The 12,598-nt window shown below is 36.0% G+C and overlaps 2 protein-coding genes across 3 annotated transcripts; one reads left to right on the top strand and one right to left on the bottom strand.

The window, feature by feature from the left end:
* The first annotated feature begins 3,152 nt into the window (after nt 1-3,152).
* Nucleotides 3,153-5,223, top strand: LOC125215777 (pectinesterase-like). The gene is made up of 2 exons (XM_048117318.1): nt 3,153-4,085; nt 4,408-5,223. The coding sequence occupies exons 1-2, from the start codon at nt 3,209-3,211 to the stop codon at nt 5,097-5,099; spliced, it is 1,569 nt and encodes a 522-aa protein (XP_047973275.1). The 5' UTR covers nt 3,153-3,208; the 3' UTR covers nt 5,100-5,223.
* Nucleotides 5,224-5,620: 397 nt separating this feature from the next.
* Nucleotides 5,621-12,598, bottom strand: LOC125214412 (phosphoglucomutase, cytoplasmic). 2 transcript variants are annotated; one of them, XM_048115429.1, is made up of 19 exons: nt 12,516-12,598; nt 12,331-12,425; nt 10,503-10,584; nt 9,913-9,968; nt 9,540-9,653; nt 9,397-9,459; nt 8,890-9,009; nt 8,647-8,747; nt 8,056-8,115; nt 7,851-7,950; nt 7,622-7,779; nt 7,441-7,536; nt 7,182-7,245; nt 7,023-7,104; nt 6,772-6,947; nt 6,588-6,664; nt 6,207-6,339; nt 5,963-6,079; nt 5,621-5,874 (listed from the first exon to the last, which is right to left on the bottom strand). In XM_048115429.1, exons 2-19 carry the CDS (start codon nt 12,409-12,411, stop codon nt 5,803-5,805), a joined length of 1,752 nt encoding a protein of 583 aa, XP_047971386.1. In that variant the 5' UTR covers nt 12,412-12,425; nt 12,516-12,598; the 3' UTR covers nt 5,621-5,802. The 2 variants fall into 2 exon arrangements, with proteins under 2 accessions (XP_047971386.1, XP_047971387.1); XM_048115430.1 differs by lacking the exon at nt 12,516-12,598 and having other exon boundaries at nt 12,331-12,509.

The following is a 12,598-nucleotide window of genomic DNA, read 5'->3' as shown; positions in this document are numbered from 1 at the left end:
GTTGTGAAAAAAATATGAGAGATAAGATAAAAGTTTTTATCAAAAAAGAAATATTGTAACTAGCTTAGGACTGTCCGAAATGAAATACGGAGTAAATAGCTTGGGACGAAGAAAGTACTCATATATACAGGGCGTTTGATAGCTATGTCACAAGTTAAAAGCTCTTTTTCTAAGCTTAATTGTGTGTTTGGTACTTTTATTTACCTTATAAATAATTGGTGTTATTTACTTGGCCCCAAGAAAGTCCGCCTTGAAGTCTATGTTTCACCTAGATAGTTAATCCACAATTTTAGTGGGTTAATCAACAGTTTTGAAAATTGGAAGAAGATAATGGAACAAATTACTAAGTTGTCGATTTATGCATATATATTATTGAGATTTGAGATTATATTAACCTACATAAATTTTAGCATAATATGCAATATTTTACACCAACAATACAAATTAGAAATATAGTTAGCACAACCCATGATATACATTATGGTCATTACCCTAACTAGCTGTAATGTGATAGTCTATCAAACAAGCTTTATACTACTTCTCCTACTATTCAACAATAAATTTATCAAAAAATTAACTATTTTAAGTGTAATTTTTCATTTGAGAAATATTATTATTTTTATTCATAAAAACGTTTAATTTTATTAATAAAAATAATAGTATATGCTTATTTATAAAAATAATCATTTTCAAGTAATTTTTAATCATAAATGTCTAATTTTTAAATGAAAATGGCACAATTTTTGGTGTCATAAAAATAAAAATTTAATAGTAAAATCTAACTACGGAAACACTTGAGATAATAAGAATGATTCTTTAATTTAATTAATGTGATTAAAAAAAGTAAAATTGATATGGAAAAACTAATAGGGTAAAGTTAAAGTTGCATAACAAAATTTGAGAGCGTAATTGAGTTGTCCTAACGGAAATTGGGCTTGTGTACTGGGCCGTTAAACGCTAACATCAACTGTAATCTGTTATTCTTACTTGGTTTTTTGCTAGTGATCATGACATAAGTGGATACTACAAAAAAATGGATACCTAATTAGGAAATTTTAAAGATGATAAATATGACTTCCAAGTGGATATGCTCTAAATTTAAAATAATGAATCAAAATATACTTTTATGTCCAATTAAAAAATACTAATGGAGTAATATCTACTTGACCGTTAAAAGTGTGGAAAAAAGTAATGGATTTACATTTTAACAGTAAATAATGAGAATTAACTCGTGTTGGGATAATCTTATGAGATTCGTATTAATTTTGGGCCAGCCTTATCAATTTGTAGGCTGTTTAATTTAGGGTCATTTCAACACTAAATAATGAGAATTAACTAATTATTCGTGCAGTTTCAGTATGCGCAATATGCATATTACATGAATGATGCATATTGCATAACACTTCAATTCGTTCGCAAATAAGTTACCTATATGATAAGATGTCTATGATTTTAAAAATCAATTTACTTTTTCTATTTTTTTAAAAATCGATCCTATACTCTATTAATCAATTCATTACCCTCTTATCCTACTATACTAATTATCAAACTAAGCATATCGAACTCAATGTGGGAATTAATGACGAAGCATGAATATATATTACGACGTGGCAGCAGGCATGTGAGCCAGGTAGATACACATATATCATATATATATGCACATTCTCAATTTTTAGTTAATGTGTAATGATATTCAAATAATAAGTGGTCGTAGATTCGTAGCCAAGTGGGTGAAGAGGGTATCAAAATCAGCAGCAACCACACCTTGTAAAAATCTGATTATAGCTCACATACATATACTCGGATTTAATCGATAAACATCCTTATCTCATACTAGCTTTTTAAACCTTGAATTCACGAGTTATAACACTTCGTGGGCACTTGCTAAACCACATACTATATAATTTTGATGGGGACCATGCTTGCCGCTCTAATTAAATGAAACTTTCTATAAATGTTGTTATGCATCGTCACACCTAAACTTTTAAATTATATGGTGCCTCTTAAAAATAGATTTCTCATGTACTCCATATTTTTAAGGGAAATGAAAAGGGATTTTAGAACAATTAGACAGTTTTCAGACCACAAGGAAATTTGCCTGATTTAATTAATGATCCGGTGTCATTGACAGTAGTGTACACCTAGGCGCCCTACGCATTGCTATTAATTCAGCCCAACCCCACTCCATATATATACCTGATTTTATTTTATATACTCCCTCCATCCCCGATTAGGAGTCACACTTTGACCGGGCACGAGTTTTAAGAAATGTAAAGAAAAGTTGGTTGAAAAAGTTAGTGGGATGTGAAACCCATTTTTTTATATTGATTTTATAATAAAATGTGAGTGAATTGAGTTAGTGGAATGTGAGATCTATTTACTATTTATGGTAAAAATGAAGTATGACTCTTAATTGGGGACGGACTGAAATGGAAAAGTGTGACTATTAATCGAGGACGGAGGGAGTATTTTTTTCATCTTCCTTGGTCCTTGCACTTGGTGAATTATTCCTTTTGTTATCAAACGATACATCACTATATTTAAGGATAAAAATTGTATACGTATTTTGATAAGGTTAATCTAGCTTTTACAAATAATTTTATTCTTTGAATTTAATATTTTTATACTATGCATATTCCATAGCACGCATATATCATATAAAAGCTCCAATAAAAGGTTCATGGATGTTTCGTCCAGTATAGATTTTTAATTTGATAACAAAAGTAGTAGTACTCCATCTCCCTAGCTAATAATATTTTTACTTTTAATTTCATTGCCAAATAGAATCCCTGGTCCCTACAAAATAATCATTTCATGTTTTTTGAAGACATACGTACACATGCACACTCGCACATATTATGGAAAAAATGCATATTATCAAGTTGTGATTTTCGTCATAATCATTTCTTTAAAACTATATTGATAAATTACTAGTACAAATTAAGACTCCAAGTACTACTATAGTAGTGCTTCATACGTTCACGTCTCAATCCTCGTGAACACTTTCAATCCATTGATTGACCAAACATCGTATTGTTCACACATAAAAATAAATATAATTGAATTAATAGAATCGAATGGTGCCAACTTCAAAGCTGCCTCTATAAATATTACGAGAAAATTCTGCATTAGCATCATCCCATAATTATATATTTGTAACATTACTTGGCTTCAACACAAAATCTCTCCTCTCCCTATCTTTGTCCTCATGGATAAACAAATTTCTAGTATTGCCACATTACTATTCTTGCACATACTTTTGCTACATTTTAGGTTGGGAAAATGTGGCAATGCAACCTCAATTTGCAACAACACACCTCACCCCAAACTCTGCAACACTCTCCAAATTACCACCTCCCCTCATAAAACCCTAGACAAAAACGACGTCGATTTAGGCCGGCTAAGCTTTAGGGAAACCCTAGCACAAGCTACAAATGCTCACAAGCTCATCTCCGCGATGGATTCGAGTTCATTCGATGAGCTAGGACGATCAGCATGGAGTGATTGCTTGGAGCTCTATCAAGACACAATCCATCAACTCAACCGCTCCATCGACTCAAAAATCGATGCGTTCGATGCACAAACATGGTTGAGTGCAGCCATCGCCAACGAGCAAACATGCCATAGTGGATTTCTTGATTTCAACAAGTCCTCACAATTGGAATCCTTACAACTCATGCTTGGTGACTTCTCCAAAACCCTAGCAAATTCACTAGCCATCAACAAGGCCATTTCTCCATCCGCCTCTAACCAGAAGAGAGATAGTGACCATTTTCCTGATTGGGTTTCGGCCCGTGATCGGAGGCTGCTCTGGTCATCCGTGAAGGCCGATGTGGTGGTGGCACAAGACGGCTCCGGTGATTACACCACGATTTCTGAGGGGTTGGCTGCGGCTAAGCGTAGAGGAGGAGGAGGGTTGAGGAGATTTGTTATATATGTGAAAAAGGGCGTTTATAGAGAAAACGTTGAGATCAAGAGATCGATGAAGAATTTGATGTTGATCGGAGATGGAATTGATGCAACTGTTGTTAGTGGTGATAGGAGTGTTAAAGATGGCTTCACCACTTTCCGCTCTGCAACTTTTGGTGAGATTATCATCATCTCAATTTCATCACAATTCTTTAATTAATACTCCTAGTACGTTATTTTATCAACTTAATTAGAATTGAACATATCACAAGTTACATGCTTATATAGTCTTCTGATAATATGTCTGGACCACTGAATTTTTATTCCAAACATAAACTGATCCTATTTTTCTCACATCATTAAAAATCAACAATAGCAACCCCATCAATAATAAAGACAACAAACTTATATATGTCCAAATATATGATCCACCAATTTCCAATTAAAATTTATATTAATCATAAATAAAAAAAACAATTAATATATGTATATATGCAGCTGTCTCCGGAAAAGGGTTCATTGCGCGGGGCATGACATTCGAGAACACGGCCGGGCCCTACAAACACCAAGCCGTGGCCCTCCGGTCGAGCTCCGACTTCTCCGTCTTCTTCGAGTGCAGCTTCAAGGGCTATCAAGACACCCTCTACGTCCACTCCCAGCGCCAGTTCTACCGCGACTGTGACATCTACGGCACCGTCGACTTCATCTTCGGCGACGCAGTGGCGCTTCTCCAAAACTGCAACATCTACGTCCGGAGACCGATCATCAACCAGAAAAACACCGTCACCGCGCAAGGGAGAAAAGACCCTAACGAGAACACCGGCATCGTCATCCAAAACTCAGTCATCACAGCGGCGCCGGACCTCAGGCCGGTGCAAAGTTTGTACAAGAGCTATTTAGGGAGGCCGTGGAAGGAATATTCGAGGACTGTGTTTTCCAAGTGTGTGATCGATGGGTTGATTGACCCGGCCGGGTGGCTGCCGTGGAGTGGAGATTTTGGCTTGGCTACTTTGTATTATGGTGAGTATATGAATAGTGGTGTTGGTGGGACTACTGTGGGGAGGGTTAAATGGCCGGGGTTTCATCGTATACGATATGCGGCCGAGGCCGGAATGTTCTCCGCCCGGAATTTCCTCGCTGGGGACTCGTGGATTCCGGCTACCGGTGTGCCGTTTACGTCTGGCCTGTGATAGGTTGGTTAGATTAATTAAGGGACAATTGCATGTGTTGTTTGTGTTTAATTTTTGTGCTACATTGGGAAGTTACAAATGTAATTGCTTTCAAAATTAATGGGAATTTATATCAACTTTTACCTGTTTTGATTTAGGTCATTTGATTCCTAAAACCATTAACTTTGCCCAAAATCTATTACTATTTCTCATAAAATATACTTTCAACAAATTATAAAAGTGCTATAAAAAAAAGCACAAACTTTGTAAAACGTGTTTCTTTTCACGGCTGCAGGTCAAAAGCGAATCCAACTAAATTACGTGAAATATTTAATCCTAGTTGAAACTACTTCACTTACCATAGGTGAGTACTACTATTAAAGAAACAAAATACAATCATACCCTGTAAAGTTTGTATATTATGGAAAATAGCAGATTTCAAATTTTAGAAATCAAAATCCCTTTGTTTTATTACCTTGATTTTGATTTAATTTTTAAATACAATTTGTTTACCTTATCACAATACCTTATCACAAAGCAGATACCAAATAGTGGGGCTAAAATTATACTCAAATTCATAACCCTCATAGCAAGGTACATAGACCATGTTCAGAACACGGTTTCCTGCATGTGCACATACTAAAGTTATGGCATTGCTTATTTTTCGCAACAAAATTATGTAAATGATGGATAAACAAACTCCTCAGCACCGTGTCTGCAGCATCTATGTAATAACAGTGGGAGCAGATCGCCCAGTGTATTCTTGCATCTTAGACAGCTTAAGAGCAACCTCAACCTGCATAGGAAGAATACAATTGATTGAGTGTATGCATCTTGGCTTGCATTGTAGAAGACTAGTCTTGGATGGTAAATCTAGTACTTACAAGAGGAGCAAGCGCATCTTGCGAATCTCTCCCAATCTTGTTTGGGTCCTTCTCGTACTGCTCTATGTAGAGACGGATAGTAGCACCTTCTGAACCAGTTCCAGAGAGTCGGAAAACCTAGTGAATCATAAGTGTATATAACTCAGTACTTTCAAGATCACCAAATACACGCATATACTAAATGTATGGGATAGTTGTAAAGTTCCTGAAACTGTGTTTACAGATATTTGACGGAGTAACTTACCAATCGAGATCCATCTTCAAATAGGTATCTGATTCCTTGATGCTTTGAAATGGAACCATCAACAGGATCCTTGTACTCAAATTCATCAGCATTGACAACATTTGAGACATCTGACCGAATCCCCTTTATAATGCTGTGGGAACATATGTATACAAGTAAAATCGAATTAAGACTACAACTACAAAAGTGACAGAATCGATTATTACTCAAAATCAATCTCAAGCTACATGGTAGCAGTCGAACCAACTACTTAGACTTTTTACTTGCAAGTGAATTCATATTGCGGCAGAGAAAAACAAATGTAAACGGGATGCCAAAAGTGTGAGAGAAGCTTTAGTTTTGACTTTTGAGGGGAGAATGGAAGAGAGGCAGGGGGCTTACTTGTTGACTTCGGTTAGGTTTGATTGCAGCTTGACCAAATAAGCCATCAGTTCCTTGGCACCACCAGCATCAACATTCTTCATTGCATGGGGAAAAAGAATTAATGAACAAACTATATAAACTAATACATTCCTCAAAGCAATAAGCACTTAAAGAGTAGGAAAAACACGGCATGCATCCACACCTCATAATCGTATCGAGTGTAATAGTGACGCCCATATGTAGACCAATGCTGGCGCACTATGTCTTCAACAGTGACGAGTTTATCTCCCCCGAGATTGTCTTTGTTCTTATAGGCAATAATAGCTAGCCAAGCCAACACAGCCCATATTCCATCTTTCTCGCGGATGTGGTCCGAGCCTGTTAATAAATATTAATAAAAAGGCTTAAGGACATTGCTTCCTTCAATGGTTCTGTATTAAACATAGATCCTACCAGTTCCAAAACTTTCTTCACCACAAACTGAACACTGTCCATCGTCCATCAGGTTGCCAAAAAATTTCCATCCAGTTGGAACCTTCACAGAGATATAACATTAGTAAACCTCTAAAACTAACCAATGACCATTTTATAAATATTCTTTTCATATAGTACCTCAAAGAATTTCAGATTCAAGTGCTTAGCTACGACATCAAGTGCAGCTGATGTGGGCATGCTCCTGAGGAGAATAATGGAGCATATAAGATTTCATCTTCTAAAAGACTTTCAATTAAGAAAAATATAATGAGAGATGAATGACATGTATCATGTAAGATAAAGATATTAACGAGAAAGAAATGATGCATCGGTTTCCAGGAGTCAACTAATAGCATCAAAGAGAAAAGTCCAGGAAAAGCGAAAGCAGGATCAGAACCTTGCAACTCCTTTTAGACCACCAGAAAAGTAGGGTATCGCCTGTACAGCATTTGCAGCTATAATAGCAACAGAATCAGATGGAGTAACAAAGAACCTGAAATCAAAATAAGACTGATTCAGAATAAGAATTAAGTAAAAAATTGATGTTCAAAATCAGCATATTTTTTTAGAAAACCAGCCTTTTTCCAAGAACCATATTGCGGTCGGCATCTCCATCAGCAGCTGCACCAAACTCTGGCGGGTCCGGATTGTTGTCTGTCTTGCTCAATCCCATACGAGCTACTAGTTCTTTTGCATATGTCAGATTAGGATCAGGATGTCCTCCACCAAAATCATCCTGCAGAAGACAGTATAAAATCATGTGAAAAAAGCAATAGTACTATATACATACAAATTAAAAAAATTTACCTTGGGTACACAATTAAGCAAAGAGCTTTCGTTTGCACCTAGCTCTTCCACAAATATGCGTTTAGCGTAAGCTCCAGCAACGCCATGAAGTGCATCATAGCTAGAAAATGCAAAGTATAAATAATGGAATCGGAATAGGCCTAATCCAAACAATCAGTTTGAAATTTTTGCCAGAAATGGCATCAAATTTGAAGTCATAGGATACCAGAAAGTGAATTTTGGAGATGACAGTAGCTTCTTGATACTCTGGAAATCAAAAATAGACCTGGAAAACAATAAGTAAGACAAAAGTGCAGCACAGCTTAGTGAGAATATGTACAGCACCAAAGATTAGACAGAGAATAATATTGAGTTACGTCACCAAATATGTACTTCAATGTTATGGGACGGAGGGAGTATGTACGGCACCAAATATCATGTACATACTCCCTCCGTCCCAATACAAGTGATGGACTTCTTTTGGGCACAGGACGGTATTTAAGAAAATGATATTGAGTTAAGTGGAGAGAGAATAAAGTAGTAGAGAGAATAAAATAAAAAAGTAAAGAGGGAATAAAGTATGAGAAAGAAAAAAGTAGAAGAGAGTAAATGGGTTGCTTTTTGCTAAAAACAGAAATTGATCACTTGTAGTGGGACAAACAAAAAAAGAAATATCAATCACTTGTAGTGGGACGGAGAGAGTATTTAATAAGATGTATCAAACCCTATTTTGCACCAATCCCTTCCCTTCAAGGGAATCATATAACATATACTTAATGGGAAAATGATCTTTATGCAATCCCATCGAGATACGTACTTCATCAATTTGACATAGTCACTTGCTGAATCAAAAACATCAACATCAAACTGCCCGTCAGGACCAGTAAAGTTACTTAATCCAATTTTGGAGATATCCACCTGCAATTTCATTTAATATTGTTAGGGGACAAAAGGAAAGGTAATTCTGCCACAAGTGTGCATATTTGGGCGCATAATACACATGCATACAATATACTAATATAGTATATCAGTTTATGCACTTCCATGAAACAAATCATACATCAGGTAGGCCTTCAGCAATCAAGTATTCCTTAATTGTGGTGGTGTTTGAATAGATCTTATCAGTGACTCCTTCTGGAGCAGGTCCACCATTTTCCATGTTGTATTTGATTCCAAAGTCCTAGCAAACAAAGAGAAGACAGATAAGGAAATTGAATTAAGGAGCCAGTTTTAGCACAACATGTCCATTAATGAGTGACCAAGACAAGAAAGAAAGAGAATATCCTTCTGAAGATAGTCTTTGACTAGAACATTCTACCATAGTTATATACAATAATACACTTGAGTCATTTAACAGAAAAATATTGAAAGAAACAGCAATGAAACCTGGAAGGAAAACTAAGTTCCTCGCACTGACCTTGATGCAAGGCATTGCTAGAAAACAAGCATAACCACTAGACATTGAAACTGACTCAATGATGTACTGGAGCAAAATACAAGACTATACAAGCATTCCAATAATGACAACCAGGGGTAAAAGGAAAAAAGAAGTAATTCAGGCGCATACCTCATTTGGCCCCCCTGGGTTGTGGCTTGCTGTAAGTATAAATGCCCCATTTGCCTTGGAGCCCTGCGGAAGTCCAAGATGTTAAGGGTTTAATGTTTCATTGTTTAAGATTTTTACAGAGGAAGTAAAAGGTCAATACTCACATCAGCGCCTACTCTTTCCCGTACAACAGCAGAAACAGCAGGAGTAGATAGTAACCCGTTCTGACCAACCCATATACGCCTTACTCCATTTGCAGCAGCCATTTTGATGATGATCTAACATTGGATACAACTACTTAGAACTTATACCATATGTGAGATCAAACAATACATAAAAAGCATAGGGTCACAAGTTAGTTCTAGAAGTCAAAAACTGAAGACGTAATATTTTTCACCGAATGAGCTACTTCCTTGTCCACTTCCATTACTCGGTTTATTTTTCAGAACTTACAGGACCAATAAGTGTACTCACATATGTTTCACTCTAATAGACCTACCAATGATGACTGTATCATATAGCGACAATGTATCTCACCTGGATAGCATCCTTCGAATAGTAGCGGCCATCACCAGAGACAACAAGTGTTGCACCTGAAGAATTTTCAGCAAGAACTATAAACACTTGACAGTAAAAGAGAAAACTAGAGCTGGTGTGTCTGCTAGGGTATGAAAACTAGAACCTGAAGAGAATCTCAAAAGCTAATGTAACTATTATGATCGTTACCAATTGATAAATTATAAGGGTAACATAGACATTATCAAGCAAACTATGATAGACTAGTGCCTACCACTTAATTAGAAAATCTCAATCATTATGCATAAAATGTACAGTACTATTGAGAGTATCATTACATGTATAGTGTATTCAAACAAAGCTATAATTTCAATATTGCTTGCATTAAAAGTAAGTACATGTACATCTAAGTTTTCTGAGGTTGCTGTTTTGAAGCAAACACAGAGGTAGTTTTGCAATTTTTGCATATAATGATATAAATCATGTGTCCATTTGTCCATCACTCCATCTTAATATTTGCTTGTTAAAGAGTAAATTGTGCATCTCAATTTTAAAATCACACCATATCAAAGAAAACCAAGAGCACGCAAACGCTAAAAGATATGGAGTACCTTTCATCTTATCAGCTCCCAGGGCATTAAAAGTAGACTGGACAAAATTTTGCAAGTAATGGGGTTGCACGAATACTTTCACCTGAACCATGCATTCCAAATACTTATTCCAGAATCAACAACAGAAAACATTTTTGCACAATTTTGCACAGCTTTTAAAACACAAAGAGCATATAAATGTACTTACAATGCAGACCCTTGTGAATAAATCAGAAATTATTAGCAAGACTAAGTTAAGACATTTAAAAAAAGATAATAGTTCTTGCTACAACAAGTCGTTTTAAAATATGGTGGCCTTCTGTCTTTCTGATTGAAACTGAAAGCTAACTTTTGTGACTCCTAATCATATGTGATCTGGGAAACACCATGACGAACATGGGTAGCAACAATGAAACATTGTTGTTACATACTCTGCTTCATGCAAAAATGGTGAAAATAAAACTTCCTATGCTTCATGCAAAAATAATGTGATCCCTGAATTCACTTCCATTTCACTCAGAATTCTGAGAGGAAACCCCTTTAACATAAAAATGGAAAAGTATCTGGATAAAATACAGAAATCATAGTCATGTGAATTAACTTTTAAAAAGATGATTTCACATTTAGTTTGAAGAAATTAATAGAATTAAAGTAGAGTACACAAATCAATCTCATAAAAGGGGAAAATTCAAATTTATATAGATATCATATGAGAAGATCAGGATTTCTCATAAATCATGATAAAAAGTAGTTTCAATTTAATATTCACATATCAGTTCAGATTCCAGAAGAACTTGAGATATTTGGAGAATTGATATGGTAAACATTCGAATCCATCAGACTCAGATGTCCTAAAACTGTAATGCTAATACCTAGAGCTTTTCCTATCTTTCCGTTGGCAAAGAGAAGAAGACAATCTAAAGGTCAACTTATCAAACCATGTTATCTTGTTTCCAAGACATCTACTGAGTCTTGATCAGTATAGTTAAAAAAAAAATACATGTAAGGATATAACAGGCCAGTTATCTAGGTTCTACAGATACAGGTTCTACGCATCAGGCTTATGCCTCACTTGCAGAAGGTAAAAAAATTGTTTAATTTCTAATGAATGTTATCATCCTGATGCAGTTAAAAGTTTCCACATCAACAAAGAATGCAGGCATGTCCTTAGGATAGCTTCTAGAGAACCGAGCACACGTGTCATTAGTACAAATCATCCTATCTACACGGCCGAAGTATCTTTTAAACCAAGGCATCCACCTTCCTACTCTTCAAATTGTTTTCGAGGAATTCTAAAAGTTTGCAGTTCAATGATAATGGATGAAAAATTAGCATGTTCTGGTTCTGAGTCTGTCAGATATAATTCATGCTTCTGGAGAGGGAGGGGGCGGGATACTTCACTGTGATCTGTTTCGCAATATGTAAAACCATGCCTTCCACCGTAACAGTTCTCAAATCCTGATTCTTAGAACAGGATGGATTTGGCAACTAGAAGTATAGACTAATCACACCAGCTTGGCTTGGTATTAATAATACTATTACTAGGCTTATCAGATCTAAAGCTCACTCCTGCAATCATACTAGACATCAGCCCCGCCGAATAAATGTCTATGGAATAAATAACTCTTCGCATAAACAGAGCATCATATAAATACCAGAACACTTGTTCAGCCGACGATGTCACCAAATACACACATTCATGTATATAGAAAATGCATAGATCCGATCGGAGCATCAATTCATGCTGAGGATCCATCCATTTCCTATAAAATTAGGTAGCCATACGGAACAGGACGAGAATCGTCACAAATCAGAAAAAACGCAAAAAAAAATAAAAATAAAATCAAACCTTCTTCCTGAGACCAGAAGTCCCAGGCTTCTGGCCATCGATTGGAGAAGTCTGGACGCGGGTAACCGTAAACGCTCCCATCTTGACTGAACAATCTGTGAGAATTGAGCAGCAGAAATCAATCAAACAGATGAACAGCCAATAGCAATGTGCAAGTGAAAATGTTCGAGAGAGAAGATGACTACGTAGAAATTGTTAGGCGTGTCGAGTGTTGGGGAAGTGTGATAGAAAAAAAAGTGGTGCCTATAAAAGTAAATAAATTAATAAA

The sequence above is a fragment of the Salvia hispanica genome, chromosome 3 (genome assembly GCF_023119035.1).
Source record: "Salvia hispanica cultivar TCC Black 2014 chromosome 3, UniMelb_Shisp_WGS_1.0, whole genome shotgun sequence".
In the NCBI taxonomy this organism is placed as follows: Eukaryota; Viridiplantae; Streptophyta; class Magnoliopsida; order Lamiales; family Lamiaceae; genus Salvia; species Salvia hispanica.
Note: the sequence above shows the minus strand (reverse complement) of the source record. Positions and strands in the feature narration are given on the sequence as shown.